At 42.8% G+C, this 26717-nt stretch overlaps 1 protein-coding gene across 1 annotated transcript in view; it reads right to left on the reverse strand.

The window, feature by feature from the left end:
* The window catches only part of LOC110496796 (oxysterol-binding protein-related protein 10), a 138834-nt gene that overhangs the window by 26871 nt on the left and 85246 nt on the right, over positions 1-26717 (reverse strand). Inside the window, exons 6-7 of the mRNA XM_036952521.2 lie at positions 17630-17855; positions 8685-8812 (exon numbers count right to left, since the gene is read on the reverse strand). Coding sequence (XP_036808416.2) covers positions 8685-8812; positions 17630-17855 — 354 coding nt within the window. The remainder of the gene's footprint in view (positions 1-8684; positions 8813-17629; positions 17856-26717) is intronic.

Below are 26717 nucleotides of genomic sequence, written 5' to 3' on the forward strand. Positions count from 1 at the left end.
ACAGGTGTGGCATATCAAGAAGCTGATTACGCAGCATGATCATTACACAGGAGCACCTTGATCTGGGGACAATAAAAGGCCACAAAAAAGGTGCAGTTTTGTCACACAATGCCACATAAGTCTAAAGTTTTGAGGGAGCGTGCAATGGGCATGACGACTGCAGGAATGTCCAACGGTGCTGTTACCAGAGAATTGAATGTTCATTTCTCGACCATAAGCTGCCTCTGTCGTTTTTATAGAATTTGGCATTACATCCATATGGCCTCACAATCTCGCCAGCCCCTCCACATCCTGCTTCTTAACCTACTCTGAGGAGGTGGAAAGGGACCATGCACCTTGTGACAGAGGGGCTGAGGATTATTTCTATCTGTGTAATAAAGCCCTTTTGTGGGGAAAAACTCATTCTGATTGGCTGGGCCTGGCTCCCCAGTGGGTGACGAGGGCCCACCCATGGCTGCGCCCCTGCCCAGTCATGTGGAATCCATAGATTAGGATCTGATTTCCTTCTATGAACCGGAACTCGGTAAAATCTTTGAAATTGCGGCATCTTGCGTTCATAGTTTTGTTCAGTATGATATTATATTAGGTCTCAGTGACAAGAAGCATTGAGAAAGTTTAGTAAGGAGTGTAGATAAATTACTCAGGCTAAGTCACAGGTGGCTCCCTCTACCCGCCAACCTGTCTGAATGACGTTTGAGGGAAGAGGCTGGTGAAGAGCCTGTGAAGGGTTGTTTTCTGACAGGGATCTTGCTTACGGGGGAGGATACTTTCGTTTTATTTCTCTCATAAATGAAAACTGACAGTTTTTTTCCACTCCCTTAATGATGGTATTTACTGTGTACACAAAACATTAGGAACACCTGCTCCTTCCATGACAGACTGACTAAGTGAATTAGCTTTCGACACCTTGTAAAGTCCATACTCTGAGGGCAAAAAGAGGTGCAATTCAATATTAGGCAGGTTGTGCCTAATGTTTTGTACCCTCTGTGTATATGACCATGACAACTACACAGTGAATGTTGTTTGAGATACACTACATATACAAAAGTGACTTTCAACGTGGCACCATCATAGGATGCCACCTTTCCAACAAGTCAGTTCGTCAAATTCCTGCCCTGCTAGAGCTGCCCCGGTCAACTGTAAGTGTTATTATAGTGAAGTGGAAATGTCTAGGAGCAACGACGACTCAGCCGCGAAGTGGTAGGCCATACAAGCTCACAGAATGGGACCTGCCGAGTGCTGAAGCGCGTAGCGTCTGTCCTCGGTTGCCACACTCATTACCGAGTTCCAAAACTGCCTCTGGAAGCAACGTCAGCACAAGAACTGTTCGTTGGGAGCTTCACAAAATGGGTTTCCATGGCCGAGCAGCTACGCACTAAGCCTAAGCTCATCATACGCAATGCCAAGTTTCGGCTGGAGTGGCGTACAGCTCGCCGCCATTGGAGCAGTGGTATGCGATGTCTGGAGTGAAGAATCACTGTTCACCATCTGGCAGTCTGACGGACGATTCTAGGTTTGGCGGATGCCAGGAGAACGCTACCTGCCCGAATGCATAGTCCGGGGCTGTTTTTCACAAAGCGAGGTTCATACAGATATGGTTTGTCGAGATTGGCGTGGAAGAACTTGACTGGTCTGCACAGATCCCGGACCTCAACCCTATCAAACACCTTTGGGAAGAATTGGAACGCCGACTGCGAGCCAGGCCTAAACGCCCAACATCAGTGCCTGACCTGTAATGCTCCTGGCTGAATGAAAGCAAGTTCCCACAGCAATGTTCCAACATCTAGTGGAAAGCCTTCCCAGAAGAGTGGAAGCTGTTATAGCAGCAAATTGGGGGGGGGGGGATCAACTCCCTAATAATACCGATGAGTTTGAAATGAGATGTTCGACAAGCAGGTGTCCACATACTATTGGTCATGTAGTGTCTGACATCACACATGGCAGTATCCATTCATTCACATCACTATCTTCTGCTACCCTCTACTGGAGAGAGGAATGACCACTGAATGTATTGAAAGGGTGTAGAGTATAGGTCCAAGTGCAATGTGTGAAGGAAATGTGGCTTGGTGAATTGGACTGTCAATGCTAGTGCAAAAAGCTAATGTATGCCTCAGTTACATTTAAAAAAAAAATCTTATACCCTGTGGGTTGAAAGTCAATAAATGGGAAGATCCCCCCCCCCAAAACACTTCTATTCCCTTCATAGCACTTGCCTTGTTATTTGTCAGTACCTCAGACAGTTTTTAGGTCCATTGCTTGACTATTTCGACTTCTGTATTTTTATATCAAAATGCTACATTTCAGAAATTACCTAAAATGCATTAAAAATGATGTGTATTTATCGTTACATTAACATCAAAGTGTCTCGGCATTGAATTGAAAAATTAGTTTTTTTAACATAAAAATGTTTTTTTTTTTAAACAAAGACCTGCTTATTGCTCATACACTTAGGTTGGAGTCATTAAAACTTGGTTTTCAACCACTTCACATATGTCTTGTTAACAAACTATAGTTTTTGCAAGTCAGTTAGAACATGTACTTTGTGCATGATGACACAAGTAATTTTTACAACAATTGTTTACAGACAGATTAATTCACTGTATCACAATTCCAGTGGGCCAGAGGTTTACATACACTAAGTTGACTGTGCCTTTAAACAGCTTGGAAAATTATGTCATGGCTTTAGAAGCTTCTGATAGGCTAATTGACATCATTTGAGTCAATTGGAGGTGTACCTGTGGATGTATTTCAAGGCTTACCTTCACACTCAGTGCCTCTTTGCTTGACATCATGGGAAAATCAAAAGAAACCAGCCAAGACCTAAAAAAGAATTGCAGACCTCCACAAGTCTGGTTCTTCCTTGGGAGCAAGGTACCACGTTCATCTGTACGAACAATAGTACACAAGTATAAACACCGTGGGACCACACAGCCGTCATTTACAAATGTAAATGAGAACTTGTTCTCAACTTGCCTACCTGGTTAAATAAAGGTGAAATTAAAATAAAATACCGCTCAGGAAGGAGAAGCATTCTGTCTCCTAGAGATGAATGTACTTTGGTGCAAAAAGTGCAAATCAATCCCAGAACAACAGCAAAGGACCTTGTCAAGATGCTGGAGGAAACAGGTACAAAAGTGTCTATATCCACAGTAAAACAAGTCCTATATCGACATAACCTGAAAGTTCGCTCAGCAAGGAAGAAGCCACTGCTCCAAAACCACCATAAAAAAGCCAGACTACGGTTTGCAACTGCACATGGGGACAAAGATCGTACATTTGGAGAAATGTCCTCTGGTCTGATGAAACAAAAATAGAACTGTTTGGCAAGGGGGAGGCTTGCAAGCTGAAGAAACCCATCCCAACCGTGAAGCATGGGGGTGGCAGCATCATGATGTGATGGTGCTTTGCTGCAGGAGGAACTGGTGCTCTTCACAAAATAGACGGCTTCATGAGGGAGGAAAATTACGTGGATATGTTGAAGCAACCTCTCAAGACATCAGTCAGGAAGTTATAGCTTGGTCACAAATGGGTCTTCCAAATGGAAAATGACCCCAGGCATACTTCCAAAGTTGTGGCAAAATGGCTTAAGGACAACAAAGTCAAGGTATTGGAGTGGCCATCACAAAGCCCTGACCTCAGTCCTATAGAAAATGTGTGGGCAGAACTGAAAAAGTGTGTGCAAGCAAGGAGGCCTACAAACCTGACTCAGTTACACCAGCTCGGTCAGGAGGAATGGGCCAAAATTCACCCAACCTATTGTGGTGGGAATCTTGTGGAAGGCTACCCAAAACGTTTTACCCAGTTAAACAATTTAAAGGCAATGCAATCAAAATTCTAGATGAGTAAACTTCTGACCCACTGGGAATTTGATATAAGAAATACAAACTGAAATAAATTATTATCTCTACTATTATTCTGACATTTCACATTCTTAAAATGAAGTGGTGATCCTAACTGACCTGACAGGGAATTGTTACTAGGATTAAATGTCAGGAATTGTGAAAAACTGAGTTTAAATGTATTTGGCAAAGGTGTGTGTAAACTTCCAACTTCAACTGTACATCTAAATACTCAAGCAAAACACCTACAAACTGTCTGGGGTACTAACAAATGGCCGGACAAGTGTTAAGACGGGCCCAGGAGTGTTTTGGGGTGAACTTCCCCTTTAAACAAAGTAAACATCACTAAAATATTGTATTCTGAATACTCTGTGATCCTTTGTTTTGATTACAAAGCCCTGTCCAGGTCATTTGGGACAGCAAATAAATGTTGTTCAGTCATTATCCAAGTTTCAAAGTTACAGAAAATACATGTTGTTCAGCCATTATCCAAGTTTCAAAGTTACAGAAAGTACATATCCATTTCCTTGCCTCTCTGGTATGAGGAATTGAATGAAATAGCTGTCATTATTCCTCTACTAGCAATCTACTCTGCATACAGAATAGTGATGCTGGGACTATTGTATTATACCTGCCAAAATGTTGCATGGGGTATTGGAAATGCATAAAACCACCTGATTTCTGCTAACACAAGCACTTTAAATCACATTTTTCCTCGCCACACTCTTACCCCCTGCCAAGATGAAGTGCTTTCTCCTGATGTTAAACACCATTTTAAACATAATGTTTTTACTGCTTCTGTTCTTCCTGAATCAGAAGAACAAGTCTAATGACACTGATGCTGTTTTAAAAAACAGAGAATAAGCATAGAGTCAAGAGTGTATGGAAACTCCAAGAGCTACACACTTCACCTTGGCTTGTGTATGGGGTTACAAAGGCAATGTCACAGACGAGTCGAGGTGTGAACGGACTATATAGTAATACTGCACGAATCACCTTGCATTTAAGAGCCATCAAACCACATATTCTGTGACACAGACACTTATATGTCCTACAGTAGGCCATAGTATAGCCTATAGCCCATAATGAGAATGGCTGCCAAAGAGTAAAAAGAACCTCAGCAAAGTAGTATGATGCTGTGGCTACAATATACACTGCTCAAAAAAATAAAGGGAACACTTAAACAACACAATGTAACTCCAAGTCAATCACACTTCTATGAAATCAAACTGTCCATTTAGGAAGCAACAATGATTGACAATACATTTCACATGCTGTTGTGCAAATGGAATAGACAACAGGTGGAAATTATAGGCAATTAGCAAGACGCTCCCAATAAAGGAGTGGTTCTGCAGGTGGTGACCACAGACCACTTCTCAGTTCCTATACTTCCTGGCTGATGTTTTGGTCACTTTTGAATGCTGGCGGTGCTTTCCCTCTAGTGGTAGCATGAGACGGAGTCTACAACCCACACAAGTGGCTGCTCAGTGGGTCCTCAGACCCATCCGTTGCACCCCAGACTGTCCAGGAGTTGGCGGATGCTTTAGTCCAGGTCTGGGAGGAGATCCCTCAGGAGACCATCCGCCACCTCATCAGGAGCATGCCCAAGCGTTGTAGGGAGGTCATACAGTTACGTGGAGGCCACACACACACACTACTGAGCCTCATTTTGACTTGTTTTAAGGACATTACATCAAAGTTGGATCAGCCTGTAGTGTGGTTTTCCACTTTAATTTTGAGTGTGACTCCAAATCCAGACCTCCATGGGTTGATCAATTTGATTTCCATTGACATTCAACTATGTAAAGAAAAAAGTATTTAATAAGAATATTTCATTCATTCAGATCTAGGATGTGTTATTTTGGTGTTCCCTTTATTTTTTTGAGCAGTGTATTTCAAAGCCACCAGGGGGCAGGCTTGACACCAGCTCCTCTAAACTCTACCAAGTTCATCCCTGCAGTTCTGACGAGCACATGTACCCCCTGTCAATCACTCTATCCACCACATCCATTAGCCACCTCTATCATCTCAACTCCTGAAAATCACTATAGTTCAATGGCCCCAAAAAGGTTTTTAAAAAACCATCCACTTGAGATGAATCCTTTCCTCATATCTCTAACTCCTTCTTGACTTCTCTCCTTACTAAGGCAGAAGCAGAAGATGGCAGACGCTCTGTCTTCCCTGATTGGAGCGAGAATAATGAAATCGAGAATATATGAGGGTGTCGGCTATCATTAGAAGATAAAACTATGTGTCAAGCTGGACTAATGAGCCTTGGCAATTAGCTCCATCTCCTCTCTGCTCTCTTCCTCGACAGGCCCCTCCAGTTCTAGCACCGTTAATGAAATGTTGGTTTCACACATCAGAACAAAGGGGGGTTGGAGAAGTAGCTAGCCGCTAGTCTCGACAAACAGTCTGGGTGAACTATCAGAAAGATTCAAGTTGTGATTGTTTTTGGAAGACTCTTTTGCTGTGACCTATAGACAGGCCGGAGATGCAATCTAGTCCAGATACACAGCACAGAAAATCTTGACCATTGAAATGACATGAAATATTTACTGTATATGGCACTCAACAAAGCAGAGTTCCAAAATAACTTTTCAGCATGTAATAGAAAAACCCTCTAACCAGACTCTCTACCTCTTCTCTAACTCTGCCACATAAGCAAAGTTCTGTGACTACTTTGTCATTTTTTGCAATAGTCCACAGAAAATTTTGAAGATGACGACCCCCCCCCCCCCCGACCAAAAAACACTTGTATTGAGTAACTGCCATCGAACAAACACCAATTCCAAGCACTCACTGGAAATCCTCGATACATCACAGTCATGGGGGATTTGATCATAGGGAAGCCCCTAGCCAAATGGGAGAGAGCCCAGATGAGGCTGGCACCAGCACCACCACACGTAACCATTGATTTATCCTGTCGACACACCAAGTCACCTGACCATGTCAAACTTCCACATTGATTTATCTAACACCCTCTGCAAAATGAGACTGTGTGGAAATGATCGACGTAGTTCAATTGTAGGCCTAGTACATAATTATTATTATTATTTTTTTTAACAATAGCCTTAAGCATGGATCACTGGACTTAGTCTTATTATCAATGTTTGACCTATTACGATGAAAATGTACAGGGAATCCATAGAGTAGTAAATGTCACCACAGACACACATTAAGCGATTTACAGTCCTCGGTCTATTACTAATTACTACTTTACCATACAAAGCCTGTTACATTATGTTTCAATCCTTCTAAATTACAAGTTGGGTTTATAATACATGTTGTATACCTCATGATGGTATTTGTCTGGATTGCAATTATTCTCAGCACGCATCAAGATCAAAAAGCCACTTAAACAACCCCCCCCATTCAACCTCATTGTGTATTCTGATTGAGATCTGTGTACTGACATGGGTGTTGAATTAATCTATCCTCGTGAGCCGCCCGATCCCGTGAGTTGACATGAAAACGCTGCACGGATATAATAGCGCAGCGATAATCAGTCTGGTAATTACGAGGCTAGAATGAATCTGTAATGACAAGCATTTATGACAAAGTAATGTTCTAATTGTAACATTCGACAGGGTTATTATGCCTTAGCATGACAGCCGATGTGTTAGAGGGGACAATCTCCTCATTAATCTTGGTCTCATTCGGAATGTAAAATATCGTTCAACTGGGATGATTGAATAATAATAATGTCAGAATCAAAGTTCAATGTGATTCAAATGACAGAGCGATTTCTGTGACATTGTAACGCCCCTGTTCTATTAGATATTCATGGGAAGCCCCCCGCCCCCACACACACACACACTAACCGGGCACTAGCATCACTATTAACATTTTAGAAGTGCGTTGAGTACCTACGCCCCTCTGAGCAACACAGTCACTGCAATGGGATTTCACAACAGAGGAAAAACGCAATCGCATCATCACGAGTCACAACAATTGACAAACACAGTCTGCTTAAACTAATAACACACAAGAGTGTGCAAAGCTGTCATCAAGGCAAAGGCTGGCTACTTTGAAGAATCTCAAATATAAAATATAACACTTTAATAGTCTACTATTCTGAAATGAGTAGGCGTATAGAAACACTGACTGGTACTGTATATATTACCTCCACTAACCTGTAACCCCTGTGCATAGCCTCATTATTGTTACTTCCTTGTTACGCTTTAATTGTTTCACTTTAGTTTATTTCATCAATATTTCTTTAACTCTTATTTTCTTAAAACTGCATTGTCGGTTAATTAGGGGCTTTGTAAAAGTAAGCATTTCACGGTTGTATTCGGCGCATGTGATGAATAGAATTGTATCTTATTAGACTGTATTTCCTCTCCTTGCTCTGACACAGGACATGACTTGGATACGCTGAATTTCTCTCTCAAGCGTGAAAGCACCACATGAAAAACAAATGTTGTGTATGACAATATACAGCAAGTGTTATGCTCACAGGGCATTCGTTAGAATGTGCATGCACTTGTTCTGTGCATGATCAAGGTATGCATGGTTATGATTGGTTCAAAATGTCTTAATTGATAGGCCCTTATCAGTTGATGGCCTGGGTAATACCTCTGCTACCCTTAGAGCGGGCGCAGATGGAGAGATCTTTGGAAGCAGTCATGTCGTCTCCTCTGTCAAGTTACAATAAACCACCACTTTCGAGATGCGTCTGAAGAACCTGGCCCCTTTTAACCGGGGATGAAACACACATGCGTACAGATACCCCAGAGGCTCAATGTGTGAGAGTATACTGCATATGGTGAGTAATTAAGGTAAGAGGTGTGTGTGTGTGTGTGTATATGTGTGTGTGTGTGTGTAAAAATCTCCCCTTACCTCAGCACCATGGGGGCTTCTTTTCCTGAGGGCTGGTGAGGGCTCTGCAGAGCGTAGAGCGGTCGGGCCACCGTTCTTCAGTTGCTCCCCCGAGGGCGAATTTGGTACAGTCCACACAGGAACACCATCTGCAAAGGGTGCATTAGAGAGGGTCAGAACCAACTGATTTCAGACCACGTTCAGGGGGGGTACACTGACAGCTGGGATCTATGAGCCTTTGGCCAGATCTCAAGCTTCATTGATCCGTATTGATTGACTTACACCGAGTGTAAAAAACATTAAGGACACCTGGTATATACTGACTTACACTTAGTGTACAAAACATTAGGATTTACCTGGTCAGTCTATGATCCCTTATTGATGTCACTTGTTAAATCCACTTCAGTCAGTGTAGATGAAGGGGAGGAGACAGGTTAAAGAAGGATTTTTAAGCCTTGAGACAGTTAAGACCTGGATTGTGTATATGTGCCATTCAGAGGGTGAATGGGCAAGACAACAGGTTTAAGTGCCTTTGAACAGGGTATGGTAGTAGGTGCCAGGCGCACCGGTTTGAGTGTGTCAAGAACTATCAATGCTGCTGGGTTTCACACTCAACAGTTTACCATGTGTATCAAGAATGGTCCACCACCCAAAGGACATCCAGCCAACTTGACACAACTGTGGGAAGCATTGGAGTCTACATGGGCCAGCATCCCTGTGGAACGCTTTCAACACCTGGTAGGGTCCATGCCCCGACAAATTGAGGCTGTTCTGAGGGCAAAAGGGGTTACAACTCAATATTAAGAAGGTGCTCCTAATGTGTTGTACACTCAGTGTATATTGATGTACTTATACAGTATATAATGCTGTGTATAGACAGTATATGAATAGAAAAAGGTGTATATAGCAGTGAACTATCCTCATCATTCTCTATTTTCTTTGGAAAATCAGATAAGCTTTTTATTACATTTTGAAACCAAAAAAAAACAACGGAGATAGATATGGGAATAGGTATATGAGGGTGATCTAGCTGAACCGATCTGCCACTCAAAGACAAGACAACAGGAAATGTAACCTGAGTGTTTGTGTGAGTATACGGACGGTGGACTTGCGGCTCCGACTTGCAGAATCTAGGAGTCAAAAAGGGGTGTGTGTTCGGAGCTCGAAATGAGAAACCAAAATGTTCCGAAAGAGACTGCAGGACTGGTGAGGAATCATTGTCCTGAAGGGTCACCAGTCTAATTCTTTTGTTGCTACTACTCTGTGAGAACGTGTTCTTTTGTAACACTATTAAACTGAAGGCCATGACTTTCCTTTGACAAGGTGTTCTGTGTACTTCCATAACCAGTCTAGTTGAAATCTAACAGACAATTTACAGGACTGCTGCAATTGAGGTAATAGAATATGGGAAGGAATGCGAGAATAGAACAATCACATTCTTCCACTCGGGGACGAGAGTGAGCCGTTTCCAAAATGATAGGAAGAATCCAAATGGAACAATGCATTCTGACAGACATTGGTCAGAAAATGACTGGTCATTTGTAAATGTATTTGATAAGAACTAGACCTACATACTGTGTGAATACATTTAGGATATGAGCAAGTTATGGAAACTGTCAACTGTGAGCAAGATGTCTTTGTGTTGTGTTTGTGCCTATGATGAGGTGATTTATTTTTCTTGTTAAAATACAAGTCACGACTTCCCAGATATCAAGGACTAGAAATGGAGAGGGAGGTAATTGTAACCTGTGTATTTAATTTGTTCCCCTTCCCCCTGCATGTCATTCAGTGCCCACCTGTATGCGTATGGCCAAATCTAACATGATCTACCAGCGGCATGGGACCGTTTCAGTTGTTTAACCATTTTGATGAGCACAAATAACCCGACCAAATGAAAGACCATACAAATAGTGTCTGTTTGAGATGCTAAGCTCTGCAGTGCCCGCCTTGACACGTGATTGGTCAAGTCACATGACTCCGGTCTATAATTAGTGTACACCCACGCAAGTTCAGCTACTTGTCTCGTAGGATGAGCTGAAACGCAGGCTGCGGCCTACCTTAATGTCCACGCAATCAAGACCCTGTAAGTAGAGCGCTGCTGAGGACCGTTTCCAAATTCCATTCCTCCCCCAGTTGAGATTGGGTTAACTCTAATGCACCTTCGTCTCTCTACTCTCTCGTGTCCATTATTGATGGTCCAGTTGAGCCGAGTCGACTGGCGAGGTGCCCAGGGTGTCAGAATGCTTTGACACTGCCCTCCATGCAGGCTTCTGTTGATCTGGCAGGCAGAGCCCTCAGTACTCTGGGCAGCAAACCCCTACTGTAGCGAATGGTATCCTCCATTTAAAAATGCATGCACATAAGAGAGTACTGTATAACAAGTGGCAGCACTGCGGAGGACCAGCATATTTTGCATTGCTGAGGTCCCTGCTTGTGTTGCATTTTCTCTACCTATTTAGTCTGTAGTTAAAATAAATGTACATGTGTTCAAGGAACAAAGATAAGAAGTGAAGGAACTAATTAAATATCCTTTGTAAGAGCATAAAACATTTGTTATATGTGATGCAATTCGGGCTGTTATTCTATGAACAGTTATTCAAATGTTGTTCAGGTAGACCATGAGAGTGAGAGAGAGATTGTAGGGGGGGGGGGGAATTATCACTGCAGTTGTCCATTCTTTTGGGGAAAGAAAATACATTTTCTCGTGCCAGGAATTAATAATTGTGTCCTCCCTATTCAAATCTGGATGATATCCAGTGGCTGTCACTGAACAGCTGGGAGCTTAGTGATGGTCACACAATGAAGATGATGCACCACCAAAAGCAGAAGAAGCACCTAAAAGAGAGAGTGTGTCAATGAAAACAGACGTGGGTGTGAACAGGGTTACGCTGCAGGCCAGGAGTGTTGTACAGAAAAATTCATGCACTACTGTATGCTTTTCAAAATGGCTTTGTCTTCCATTTCAGGGCTGGGACCTCAATGCGCCTCATTTGTGCCGCTTTACTGGCTCTAATGAGGACCTGCCACAGGAAAAGAAGACCCAGAGTTACCTCTGCTGCAGAGGATGAGTTCATTAGAGTTAAATGCAGATTGAACGCTTCACAGAGTTCAAGTAACTGACACATTCTCCCTCCTCCCATATAAGAAAGATGTCAAAACACACTCAGCCCTCTCATTCATTTATGTGAAATGCCACTTGATTTGCCCCTAGTACCATTTGGAGACATGGCACATTTGCTAGTTATTTCACGATGGGGATCAAATAAAACTCTTGGCGAGGCAATTCATTCCTTCATGGATTTTGATCTCCAAAAAGGAAACGCTCCACGTTAAGCATTTGAAATGGACCGTCAGCAAGCTGTGTAGTAGTGGGAGCATGAGAACCAAGAAAGCAACGAGCAGCCAGATCCTCCACGACATCACTCAGTAGGCCACCCAATAGAACGTACAGGGTTTCCGTAAGTTTCACAAAGACCTTTAAAAAGCTCCAGGCATACAGTACCCACAACGCCAAAGAGATTTCTAAGGGGGTGACCCGCAGGGACGGTGCCAGTCAGCTAATTTGTGGTCCGACCTCGTGCTTGGCGTTTGTCGGGCGCCGTGCAACAATGTGACCCTGCCCATGCAGTGGCTGTTGCAAGGGTTGGCTCAGGACAGTGTGGAATGGATGTTGCCCCCCCCCAAACACTCCAATGCCAGTGTGCCACAGTCCTAATCTAGTGAAGGTGGCACCGGGGCACAGCAGGTCCCCCACAAGACAACGCGTTGTGAGCAAGGCAGTGTAAAGAAACTGGTTTGTACTTGCGGCCTGGCGGTCCCACTCCACACCACCCCCTGTCTGACGTACAGGGCAGGGTGACTGTTAGGACATAAATAAGAACACCAGAAGAGAAGACATAAGGAGACGGAGAGAAACAACCCCCATCCCAACCATCATCCTCATTCCCAGCCAAACCATTACATCTACTTGCACCAGACAGAGGTTGGTTGTTCATAAGTACTGCTCTAGTCATTTACAACATTATCTGAACATTATGGCAAACAATTATTATTATGATATCAAACAATTATTGTGACTCATCCTATATTGTCCATAACGTCTTTTACTCCCTCGCAACAGTTGTGGGACACACACCCACACACACACACACACACACAGTGGGCTAAAAATGTATTTAGTCAGCCACCAATTGTGCAAGTTCTCCCACTTAAAAAGATGATAGAGGCCTGTAATTCCAGAAAATCACATTCTAGGATTTTTAATGAATTTATTTGCAAATTATGGTGGAAAATAAATATTTGGTCAATAACAAAAGTTTCTCAATACTTTGTTATATACCCTTTGTTGGCAATGACAGAGGTCAAACATTGTCTGTAAGTCTTTCACACACTGTTGCTGGTATTTTGGCCATTCTTCCATACAGATCTCCTCTAGAGCAGTGATGTTTTGGGGCTGTTGCTGGGCAACACAGACTTAACTCCCTCCAAAGATGTTCTATGGGGTTGTGATCTGGAGACTGGCTAGGCCACTCCAGGACCTTGAAATGCTTCTTACGAAGCCACTCCTTCGTTGCCCGGGTGGTGTGTTTGGGATCATTGTCATGCTGAAAGACCCAGCCACGTTTCATCTTCAATGCCCTTGCTGATGGAAGGAGGTTTTCACTCAAAATCTCACGATACATGGCCACATTCATTCTTTCCTTTACACGGATCAGTCGTCCTGGTCCCTTTGCAGAAAAACAGCCCCAAAGCATGATGTTTCCACCCCCATGCTTCACAGTAGGTATGGTGTTCTTTGGATGCAACTCAGCATTCTTTGTCCTCCAAACACGACGAGTTGAGTTTTTACCAAAAAGTTATATTTTGGTTTCATCTGACCTCATGACATTCTCCCAATCTTCTTCTGGATCATCTAAATGCTCTCTAGCAAACTTCAGACAGGCCTGGATATGTACTGTCTTAAGCAGGGGGACACGTCTGGCATTGCAGGATTTGAGTTCCTGGCGGCGTAGTGTGTTACTGATGGTAGGCTTTGTTACTTTGGTCCCAGCTCTCTGCAGGTCATTCACTAGGTCCCCCCGTGTGGTTCTGGGATTTTTGCTCACCGTTCTTGTGATCATTTTGACCCCACGGGGTGAGATATTCACTAGGTCCCCCCGTGTGGTTCTGGGATTTTTGCTCACCGTTCTTGTGATCATTTTGACCCCACGGGGTGAGATCTTGCGTGGAGCCCCAGATCGAGGGAGATTATCAGTGGTCTTGTATGTCTTTCATTTCCTAATAATTGCTCCCACAGTTGATTTCTTCAAACCAAGCTGCTTACCTATTGCAGATTCAGTCTTCCCAGCCTGGTGCAGGTCTACAATTTTGTTTCTGGTGTCCTTTGACAGCTCTGTGACTGTTTGAGGTTGTGGACAGGTGTCTTTTATACTGATAACAAGTTCAAACAGGTGCCATTAATACAGGTAACGAGTGGAGGACAGAGGAGCCTCTTAAAGAAGAAGTTACAGGTCTGTGAGAGCCAGAAATCTTGCTTGTTTGTAGGTGACCAAATACTTATTTTCCACCATAATTTGCAAATAAATTCATAAAAAATCATACAATGTGATTTTCTGGATTTTTTTTTTCTAATTTTGTCTGTCATAGTTGAAGTGTACCTATGATAAATTACAGGCCTCTCTCATCTTTTTAATTGGGAGAACTTGCAATTGGTGGCTGACTAAATACTTTTTTGCCCCACTGTACGTACACACACACACACACACACACACACACTACCCCTTTCCCCCACAACAACCATAGACTTAACAGTTGCACCATCCCAGAGCCCAATTCAAGAAAGATCTTGATTTACAAATGCATATACAGTTGCAGCTGTATGAGAAGGCCTGCAAGACTGAGCAAAAAATGGGCAGAAGTGGGGAGATTTCATTAACCATTGCCACGTCCTAGATGATGGAGATAAACCCCCTTCCCCTGAAACACCCACAACACAGTCCCCCGTATTGACCATATTCCCAAGCATCTCAGTGCAGTCAGACCTTTGATTTTGTGCCACCAGGGCCACAATAATATACCCCCTCTCTGAATGTCCGAGTGTGACCTCCTCCCCATGGGTTACTGCAGCTAGTGTTGCCAGTACTGCCACTGCCTGGGTGGGGGCACCCCACCGGAATCCCCACCGGCTAGGTACAAGGTCGTCAAGGTTCTCATTAGCAGCTTTGAGAGTTTCCTTGTATAGTATGTTCTCCCTTTAGGGGGCTTTGGCTTTGCATTACCAACCCTGCCAAGCAGGCTCAGAATCTTGAGGGGGCAGTGCTGCTCTAGGTCTCTGACCACATTTCGGCTGCATACAGATCACTTACAGCAGGCCCATAAAACAGCTAGGGACTTCTCCTTAGTATCTGGGTCATTCAGGTGGGTGTCTAGGGTATAGGGTTGTGGACCGTTCCATCAATATAGGGTCATAAATAAATACATTCGATGTATAATTTATTTAAAAAATGTAGTTCCCCATGATGGGACAATAAATAAATGAGATGTATAATTTATTTTAAAAATGTAGTTCCCCATGATGGGACAATAAATAAATGAGATGTATAATTTATTTTAAAAATGTAGTTCCCCATGATGGGACAATAAATAAATGAGATGTATAATTTATTTTAAAAATGTAGTTCCCCATGATGGGACAATAAATAAATGAGATGTATAATTTATTTTAAAAAAATGCTGTTCCACCATGATAGGGCAATAAATACATAAGATGTATTATTCATTATAAAAAGTAAACTAAAATGTAAAATCCAAATAACTTCACAGATCTTCATTGTAAAGGGTTTAAACACTGTTTCCCATGTTTGTTCAATGAACCATAAACAATTAATGAACATGCACCTGTGGAACGGTCGTTAAGACACTAACAGCTTACAGACGGTAGGCAATTAAGGTCACAGTTATGAAACCTTAGGACACTAAAGAGGCCTTTCATATTTATTTTGGTGAAAAACACCAAAAGAAAGATGTCCAGGGTCCCTGCTCATTTGCGTGAACGTGCCTTAGGAATGCTGCAAGGAGGCATGAGGACTGCAGATGTGGCCAGGGCAAGAAATTGAAATGTCCGTACTGTGAGATGCCTAAGACAGTGCTACAGGGAGACAGGACTGACAGCTGATCGTCCTCGCAGTGGCAGACCACGTGTAACAACACCTGCATAGGATCGGTACATCCGAACATCACACCTGCGGGACAGGTACAGGATGGCAACAACTGCCGAGTTTCACCAAGAACGCACAATCCCTCCATCAGTGCTCAGACTGTCCGCAATAGCCTGAGAGAGGCTGGACTGAGGGCTTGTAGGCCTGTTGTAAGGCAGGTCCTTACCAGACATCACCGGCAACAACGTCGCCTATGGGCAAAAACCCACCGTCGCTGGACCAGACAGGACTGGCAAAAAGTGCTCTTCAATGAAGAGTCGCGGTTTTGTCTCACCAAGAGGAGTGATGGTCGGATTCGCGTTTATCGTCGAAGGAATGAGCCCTGTACTCTGGAGTGGGATCGATTTGGAGGTGGAGGGTCTGTCATGGTCTGGGGCGGTGTGTCACAACATCATTGGGCTGAGCTTGTTGTCATTGCAGGCAATCTCAACGCTGTGTGTTACAGGGAAGACATCCTCCTCCCTCATGTGGTACCCTTCCTGCAGGCTCATCCTGACATGACCCTCCAGCATGACAATGCCACCAGCCATACTGCTCGTTCTGTGCGTGATTTCCTGCAAGACAGGAATGTCAGTGTTCTGCCATGGCCAGCGAAGAGCCCGGATCGCAATCCCATTGAGCATGTCTGGGACCTGAGATCGGAGGGCTAGGGCCATTACCCCCAGAAATGTCCAGGAATTTCCAGCTGGTGGAAGAGTGGGGTAACATCTCACAGCAAGAACTGGCAAATCTGGCGCAGTCCATGCGGAGGAGATGCACTGCAGTAATTAATGCAGCTGACTGTTAATTTTAATGTTGACCCCCCCCCCTTTGTTCAGGGACACATTATTCAATTTATGTTAATCATGTTCGCTAAGTTTATATCCCTCGTCTGCACAAAATTGAAAGCTCTCTCACAACCCCTGCTCACAGACAGACATTGGTTCTGGGATATGCAACCATTTCCTTTCTCATTCACTTAACGCCACACTTACCCAAACACCAAAAAGCACACACACACCACACCATCCATCTCAATACATCCACACATACCGTGCCTTCTATCTGCTGTGTTTTTATCTCTGCCATGTTGAATGTGCTTTTGTGTTCCAATTAGTTATATTTGAAGATAAATAGAAAAGCTATATATATATATATATACTTATTTTTTTATATTATTCAATCCCGTAACAAGGCTAGAATTGTGTGTTTCATTATTTGTCTCCTCTATGAGATCTTTGTGATTTTTAGAATCGCGTGGTCTTTGTGTCTCTGAACAACTGGTTGTCAATATACAGTTTATCGATGACGAGAGCCCTTTCAATCTATTTTCCTTGAAAATTGGATACAGAACTTTGCGCCGTTCTGCAATTTCCTTCGGGAACTGGTCATTCATGCCTATTTTCGGGCCAGCAAGTATTTTACCCAGACTTTTAACCATTATTTTATCTTTAAAGAAAGCACATTTGGCAACGATTGGGCGTTCATACCTCTGCCCTCTCTGTCCGAAGCAGTGTACACGTTCGAGTTGGATTTTGTCGATAGCAATCTGATAGAATCTGAAGCGCTGTAAGGAGGAACTCTCTAACTACAGATTCAGGAACTTCTCCTTCTTTCTCTTGGATACCTGTAAGTACCAGATTCTCTCTCATGAATCTAGTTTGTATGCCAAGTAAGGCTTCTCTCAGAACCATGTTCTCCTTTAAGGCCCTTGCAGCTGCTGTCGGGGTCTAAGGGGAGACGGGTGGGGGATGCCTGTGGCGGACTCACCGGAGGAGGGACCGCAGGTGTGGTTGGGCTGGGAGGCCTGGGGCTGGCTGTGGGTCTGGGTCTGTTGCAGGATGTTCAGGCATTCTCCCAGGCAGCTCATGGTGGCAGCTGACGTGGCTTTGAGGAGCAGGAGGTCCTGGTCCAGGCAGGAAAGGGGTCCTCGCGTGGGGAGGGACTCGATGGACTGGACCAGGTTCTTCTGTTGACCCTCTGCTTGGCTCATCACCTGAGGGAGGACAAGACAAGGTTAGAGGGTGTGGGTCAATTTCAAAAAAATGAGTGAGGGTGTTGGAGAAAATAGAAGTAAACTTTTAGGATCACCACTTTATTTTAAGAATAATAGTAGAGAGAATTATTTATTTCACACCTCGACTCGTCTGTGACATTGCCTTTGTAACCCCATACACAAGCCAAGGTGAAGTGTGTAGCTCTTGGAGTTTCCATACACTCTTGACTCTATGCTTATTCTCCGTTTTTTAAAGCAGCATCAGTGTCATTAGACTTGTTCTTCTGATTCAGGAAGAACAGAAGCAGTAAAAACATGATGTTTAAAATGGCGTTTAACATCAGGAGAAAGCACTTCATCTTGGCAGGGGGTAAGAGTGTGGCGAGGAAAAATGTGATTTAAAGTGCTTGTGTTAGCAGAAATCAGGTGGTTTTATGCATTTCCAATACCCCATGCAACATTTTGGCAGGTATAATACAATAGTCCCAGCATCACTATTCTGTATGCAGAGTAGATTGCTAGTAGAGGAATAATGACAGCTATTTCATTCAATTCCTCATACCAGAGAGGCAAGGAAATGGATCTGTACTTTCTGTAACTTTGAAACTTGGATAATGACTGAACAACATTTATTTGCTGTCCCAAATTACCTGGACAGGGCTTTGTAATCAAAACAAAGGATCACAGAGTATTCAGAATACAATATTTCAGTGATGTTTACTTTGTTTAAAGAGGAAGTTCACCCCAAAACACTCCTGGGCACTTGTCTGGCCATTTGTTAGTACCCCAGACAGTTTGTAGGTGTTTTGCTTGAGTATTTAGATGTACAGTTGAAGTCGGAAGTTTACATACACCTTTGCCAAATACATTTAAACTCAGTTTTTCACAATTCCTGACATTTAATCCTAGTAACAATTCCCTGTCAGGTCAGTTAGGATCACCACTTCATTTTAAGAATGTGAAATGTCAGAATAATAGTAGAGATAATGATTTATTTCAGTTTTTATTTCTTTCATCAAATTCCCAGTGGGTCATAAGTTTACTCAACTAGAATTTTGATTGCATTGCCTTTAAATTGTTACATCTGGGTAAAACATTTTGGGTAGCCTTCCACAAGATTCCCACAATAAGTTGGGTGAATTTTGGCCCATTCCTCCTAACAGAGCTGGTGTAACTGAGTCAGGTTTGTAGGCCTCCCTGCTCGCACACGCTTTTTCAGTTCTGCCCACAAATGTTGTCCTTAAGCCATTTTGCCACAACTTTGGAAGTATGCTTGGGGCCATTGTCTATTTGGAAGACCCATTTGAGACCAAGCTTTAACTTCCTGTCTGATGTCTTGAGATGTTGCTTCAATATATCCACATACATTTCCTCCCGCATGATGCAATCTATTTTGTGAAGTGCACCAGTCCCTCTTGCAGCAAAGCACCCCGAAAACATGATGCTGCCACCCCCGTGCTTCACAGTTGGGATGATGTTCTTCGGCTTGCAAGCCTCCCCCTTTTTCCTCCAAGCAAAACGATGGTCATTATGGCCAAACAGTTCTATTTTTGTTTCATCAGACCAGAGGACATTTCTCCAAAAAGTACGATCTTTGTCCCCATGTGCAGTTGCAAACCGTAGTCTAGCTTTTTTATGGTGGTTTTGGAACAGTGGCTTCTTCCTTGCTGAGTGGCCATTTCAGGTTATGTCGATATAGGACTCGTTTTGCTGTGGATATAGACACTTTTGTACCTGTTTCCTCCAGCATCTTCACAAGGTCCTTTGCTGTTGTTCTGGGATTGATTTTCACTTTTCTCACCAAAGTACATTCATCTCTAGGAGACAGAACCAGTCTCCTTCCTGAGAGGTATGACGGATGCGCAGTCCCACGGTGTTTATACTTGCGTACTATTGTTTGTACAGATGAATGTGATTCTTTCAGGCATTTGGAAATTGCTGGATGAACCAGACTTGTGGAGGTCTACAATTTTTTTTTCTGAGGTCTTGGCTGATTTCTTTTGATTTTCCCATGATGTTAAGCAAAGAGGCAATGAGTTGAAGGTAGGCCTTGAAATACATCCACAGGTACACCTCCAACTGACTCAAATTATGCCAATTAGCTTCTAAAGCTTCTAAAGAAGCTTCTATAGCCATAACACCATTTTGTGGAATTTTCCAAGCTGTTTAAAGGCACAGTCAACTTAGTGTATGTAAACTTCTGACCCACTGGAATTGTGATACAGTGAATTATAAGTGAAATAATCTGTCTGTAAACAATTGTTGGAAAAATGACTTACGTAGTAGACGTCCTAACCGACTTGCCAAAAGTATATTTTGTTTAACAAAAAATTTGTGGAGGGATTGAATAACAAGTTTTAATGACTCCAACCTGAGTGTATGTACATTTCCAACTTCAACTGTATATAGTGAAATCATATGTTTGAATTCAACAGCATACTCATTGACACCAATAGTGACCTATTATCATGAACTAATAAACCCACTTTTTCAGAGTAACTTTCACATTTAGATATAATACATTGACTCATACATGTACCCCCTAAACTTTAGCTACCACTCTTCAACCTTAGCTGCCAACTGTATCAACAACTAAAAGTTGAAGGGGTTATATTTGACAGACATGAATAGATGATTATGTAGAATTGAGGAATACATGTTCTGCATCATAAATGTGTTTTGACTAATTACTGAAGAACTCAAAAAGGTACTATGATTTTCTCCATGCGTCATAGATTCATCATTTGGGGTTGGATCCTTGTATGACTCACCTCTGGGAGGCTGAAAACGACATGAAAAGCCTGTAAACCACAGTGCCAATTCTAGCTAGCAGCTACTCGTCACTATTCCTCTTGTTTACATGTACAGTATATACATTACATTCAGAAAGTATTCACACCCCTAGACTTTTTCCACATTTTTATTTTTTTACAGCCTGAATTTAAAATGGATTAAATTGAGAAATGTCTTCAGTCAATAAGTATTCAACCCCTTTGATATGGCAAGCCTAAATTAGTTCAGGAGTAATCATGTTAAATAATACTTTGTAAGGTCCCTCAGTTCGAGGAGTGAATTTCAAAACAGATTCAACCACGAAGTCCAGGGACGTTCTCCAATGCCTCGCAAAAGAAGGGCACCTATTAGTAGATGGATGCAAAATGTAAAAAGCAGACATTGAATATCCCTTTGAGGACGGTGAAGTTCTCACTACAAAGATACAGGCATCATTCCTAATTCAGTTGCCGGATAGTACAGATACGACTCACCATGAGGCCAATGGTGATAGGAGAAAACTGAGGATGGACCAACAACATTATAGTTACTGCTACAAATGTGACAAAGAAAATAAACTTTATGTCCTAAATACAAAACGGTATGTTTGGGGCAAATCCAACACATCACTGAGTACCACTCTTCAAATGTTCAAACATGGTGGTGGCTGCATCATGTTATGGCTATGCTTGTCATTGGATTTATGTGCACTGTATGCAAAGCTGTTAGAAACTTACCCAGAAAGACTCAACTGTAATCGCTGCCAAAGGTGATTCTAACATGTATTAACTCAGGGGTGTGAAGACTTTCATTTTCAATAAATTTGCAAACATTTCTAAAAACCGGTTTTCACTTTGTCATTATGGGATATTATGTGTACATGGGAGAATAAAAAATTATTATGTAATCAATTTTGAATTCAGTCTAACTCAACAAAATGTGGAATATGTCAAGGGGTATGAATACTTTCTGAAGGCACTGTATTACCACTAGTATATTACCATAAGTATTTATATTCCTGCTACCAGTCACTTTACACCCATGTTTACATGTACTGTACATTACCAGTTCAAGGTTTGCACACACCTACTAATTCAAGGGTTTTCCTTAAATGTTATACTATTTTCCACATTGTAGAAAAATAGTGAAGACATCAAAACTATGAAATAACACAAAATAAAGTGTTAAACACACCAAAATATATTTTATATATTTGAGATTCTTCAAAGTAGCCACCCTTTGTCTTGTTCAGTTAATTAATATTCCAACACACAAACACACAGCAGCCCACTCTTCAATGGCACATCCATTGTTTTGCTGACTGACAGATTCAGTGAGAGCCATTACAGCCAGGGGTATATTTGTGGTACTTCCATTAATGCGGAATACGTAGCCAATCAAACTACAATACAGAAATGGGATGTTATTGATAGGACTACCCTCTGAGGATATTTTTTATCGTCAAGAGATTTTGTACATCAAACACTACAATTAAATCAGTGACTAAATGCTTTTCTATTGGGACTGCACTGCAATGTTACGTTCTCCTTCAAAAACACAAACAACTGTTACCGGACTGACCCCCATGTATGTGACTGAAGTAGCTGCAGCTCAGTGGATCAGTCCACAACTCTCATCCATCCCACCATTCAGACAGAGGCCCTGTGTCCTATCATGAGGAGTCAGCCCTGATTTTCACTAGGCTTAACATGGGCATAGTGTGTAGAGCCCCACGCCATGGGCAGCACATACACACCTTTTTGTTGTTAACAACCCGTCGCCTTTACACTCAGTCAAGTTTCAGTCCTCAGACAGCTGTGGTGTTTTACATAGAAACACCTCCGGAGAGAGAGATGGAAGGAAAGAGAGAGAGAGATGGAAGGAAAGACATAGATGGAAGGAAGGAGAGACAGAGAGATGGAAGGAAGGAGAGACAGAGAGAGAGAGAGAGATGGAAGGAAGGAAGGAGAGAGAAGGAAGGAAGGAAAGAGAGAGAGATGGAAGGAAGGAAGGAAGGAGAGAGAGAGAGAGAGATGGAAGGAAGGAGAGAGAGAGAGATGGAAGGAGAGAGAGAGAGAGAGATGGAAGGAAGGAGAGAGAGATGGAAGGAAGGAGAGAGAGAGAGAGAAGGAAGGAGAGAGAGAGAGAGAGATGGAAGGAGAGAGAGAGAGAGAGATGGAAGGAAGGAGAGAGAGAGATGGAAGGAAGGAAAGAGAGAGAGATGGAAGGAAGGAAGGAAAGAGAGAGAGATGGAAGGAAGGAAAGAGAGAGAGATGGAAGGAAGGAAAGAGAGAGAGATGGAAGGAAGGAAAGAGAGAGAGATGGAAGGAAGGAAAGAGAGAGAGATGGAAGGAAGGAAAGAGAGAGAGGTGGAAGGAAGGAAAGAGAGAGAGATGGAAGGAAAGAGAAAGACGGAATAGTAAGAGAGAGAAAAAAGGAGAAAAAGCGTTGTAGCCCCGGGTCATCAAGCCTAAGAGTATTTCCTACAGAGCCCAATACAGTACGCTGCAGTAGAATCTAAAAACAAATCCCTCTCAGGTGGCAGACGTGAGACTTCACACTCACGGTTGATTTAACACAACCTCGACTTAGAGAGAGAAAGAGACAGACAGCCAATCAGTAGAGATAGCCTGACTGAATTAGGCCACAGTCTCCCTCTGTCAGGGACCAGCCTCCTTTACTGGAAAACTGTCACGAGCTTCTATTATTTTGTTCTATTATTTTGATATATATATATATATATATATATATATATATATATATAAATATGCTTTGTATACACATTACATCCACTTGTCTTAAGACTCCAGACCAAAGGAATAGAGGGTCCACAGAGAGTGGACAAACTAAAATAGCTTGGTTCAAAATGGCAGCCAGTGTGGAGGTAGACACTAGGCAGAGATAAACTGCCTCCCCTCATTTCCCACTGGAGAGACAATGAGTATAGAAATAGCCTGACCTGACCAAACCTTTGAGCCGTGGATGTCTAAATGCCCAGTGGTGCTGCTCTATTCACTGGGTCCAGGCGTCTGATGGGTTCACATCAGCCAGTTGTGACAGGCAGCACTGCTGGAGTCATGTGGTCTAGTTCCTGAGCTGGTCGGATGGTGATGGAACCTGCCAGTGAAAGGCAACAGCATGATGGCAGCACTCCCAGTGTTCACATGGATGATGTGATGGATTTCATCAGGGGGTGTTGGGTTTCGACACCCAGTGAGTGTTGGTGTGCTGTGTTTCCATGAGACTGAGCAGAGGTTTGATCATGTGGAGATTCACTGGGGTGTGAAATATTACAGCCCGAGTCTCCTACTACAACCCACAAATTCACAGCTACTCACTACCTGTTAAGTTCATGTTTTCAGTATCCTTATATTTCTGCCACTACGGCACCGTCACTCTGTTATTAGTACGCCTGGTGGTAGTCTCACTGTTGATGGACCTGGTCTGAGTACAATGGCAAACATGTTTTGTGAAAATACGGTTTAGTAAACGTTGTTAAACTGGAACCTAGTTGTTGTGTCATTTTAAGTTAACTTTTGTAGCAGAGGATGGCTATTAACTGCAATGTGCCACCTCGCTTCGACAAGAAGAGGTCGTATGAAAGTTGGAATCTGGACACAGGTTACTAATCTGGACGAGAAAAAGCAAGCACTTGCGATGGTATTATCGCTCGAGGGACGAGCGAGAGATACAGCACTGGAAATATCCGTGGAGGATTTGAACAAGGATGACGGTGTGGGAACGTTGATCAGAGCACTGGATTCTGTGTTTCTTAAAGAAGAGAAAGGCCTTCGAGGCATAATCAAACTTTGACCGTGTTACTTGAGACATTTCGGGTTGCAATGACGGAATACATAACTGATTTCGAACATGCGCAAGGATGCGCAAGTACGACATGGTTCTCCTGGATGTAGTGTTAGCTTTCAAGTTGCTAGATACCACCTGTCTGGATGGTAGAGACATGGTTCTCCTGGATGCAGTGTTAGCTTTCAAGTTGCTAGATACCGCCTGTCTGGATGGTGGAGACATGGTTCTCCTGGATGTAGTGTTAGCTTTCAAGTTGCTAGATACCGCCTGTCTGGATGGTGGAGACATGGTTCTCCTGGATGCAGTGTTAGCTTTCAAGTTGCTAGATACCACCTGTCTGGATGGTGGAGACATGGTCCTCCTGGATGCAGTGTTAGCTTTCAAGTTGCTAGGTACCACCTGTCTGGATGGTAGGGAGCAACAGCTTTCACTGCTTCTACTGTGCTGACATTTGCTTCAATGAAGTTGGCACTAAAAACATGTTTTGGTGTCGTGCCAATAACAGAGTGCAAATGAGTGATGCAGCATATTACACTGACCAGCAGAGAAAAGGCACCAACAAGTCACGTTGTCAAGACAACCAGACGAGAGTGCCATTGCCCGGCACAAATCCACTGGACAGGTATGGAAGGAGATCAACATGTGCTATTTGTCAAAGCACTTACCATTGGGTTAAAGACTGTCCTCGTAAAAATGAACAAGTTAAACTAACAGAGGAACATGTAAACACAGAGAGAGTGTAATGTTACACTGCTCTGTTTTCTGATACCGTGATCTTTATAGTTGAATCCTTATGATCTGCTGTGATTGATACTGCATGTACACGCACAGTGTGTGGTGCAAAATGGCTTGATAACTGTCAGTGAACTAAATATGAAAGCCGTACAAAATATGATTGACACACCAACTATAGAGCTATGACATTTGGAGATGGTAGAAATCGTCCAATCTACCAAGAGAGTCAAGATAACAGCAGAAATCGGTCAGACTAAGTGTTTCATTGAAACAGAGGTGGTGCCTGCAGATACAGTGCCTTGCAAAACTATTCATACACTTTGGCATTTTTCCTATTTTGTTGCATTACAACCTGTAATTTAAATGGATTTTATTTGGATTTAATGTAATGGACATACACAAAATAGTCCAAATTGGTGAAGTGAAAAAAAAGAAGAAGAAAAAATAAGTATTTATTTGAAACATAAAAATGGTGCGTGCATACGTATTCACCCCCTTTCCTATGAAGCCCCTAAATAAGATCTGGTGCAACCAATTACCTTCAGAAGTCACATTATTAGTTAAATAAAGTCCGCCTCTGTGCAATCTAAGTGTCACATGATCTCAGTATTTATGAACCTGTTCTGAAAGGCCCCAGAGTCTGCAACACTAAGCAAGCGGCACCATGAAGACCAAGGAGCTCTCCAAACAGGTCAGGGACAAAGTTGTTGAGATGTACAGATAAGGGTTGAGTTATAAAAAATATCAGAAACTTTTAATATCCCACATAGCCCCATTAAGTCCATTATAAAAAAATGGAAAGAATATGGCACCACAACAAACCTGCCAAGAGAGGACCGCCCACCAAAACTCACGGACCAGACAAGGAGGTCATTAATCAGAGGCAACAAAGAGACCAAAGATAACCCTGAAGGAGCTGCAAAGCTCCACATCAGAGATTGAAGAAAATAAATAAGCAAACACATTTGGTGTTCGCCAAAAGGCATGTGGGAGACTCCCCAAACATATGGAAGAAGGTACTCTGGTCAGATGAGACTAAAATGTAGCTTTTTGGTCATCAAGGAAAACACTATGTGTGGCGCAAACCCAACACCTCTCATCACCCCGAGAACACCATCCCAAAAGTGAAGCATGGTGGTGGCAGCACCATGTTGTGGGGATGTTTTTCATTGGCAGGGCCTGGGAAACTGGTCAGAATTTAAGGAATGGTGGACGGTGCTAAATACAGAGAAATTCTTGAGGGAAACCTGTTTCAATCTTCCAGAGATTTGAGACTGGGACGGAGGTTCACCTTCCAGCAGGATAATGACCCTAAAGCAACACTCAAGTGGTTTAAGAGGAAACATTTAAATGTCTTGGAATGGCCTAGTCAAAGCCCAGACCTCAATCCAATTGAGAATCTGTGGTATGACTTAAAGATTGCTGAAAGATTAAATACTTACAAAGCATTGTATACAGCACAGAACCCATCTAACTTGAAGGAGCTGGAGCGGGTTTGCCTTGAAGAATGGGCAAAAATCCCAGTGGCTAGATGTGCCAAGCTTATAG

Source organism: Oncorhynchus mykiss, chromosome 18, assembly GCF_057628025.1.
Source record: "Oncorhynchus mykiss isolate SJ-2025 chromosome 18, ASM5762802v1, whole genome shotgun sequence".
NCBI lineage: Eukaryota > Metazoa > Chordata > Actinopteri > Salmoniformes > Salmonidae > Oncorhynchus > Oncorhynchus mykiss.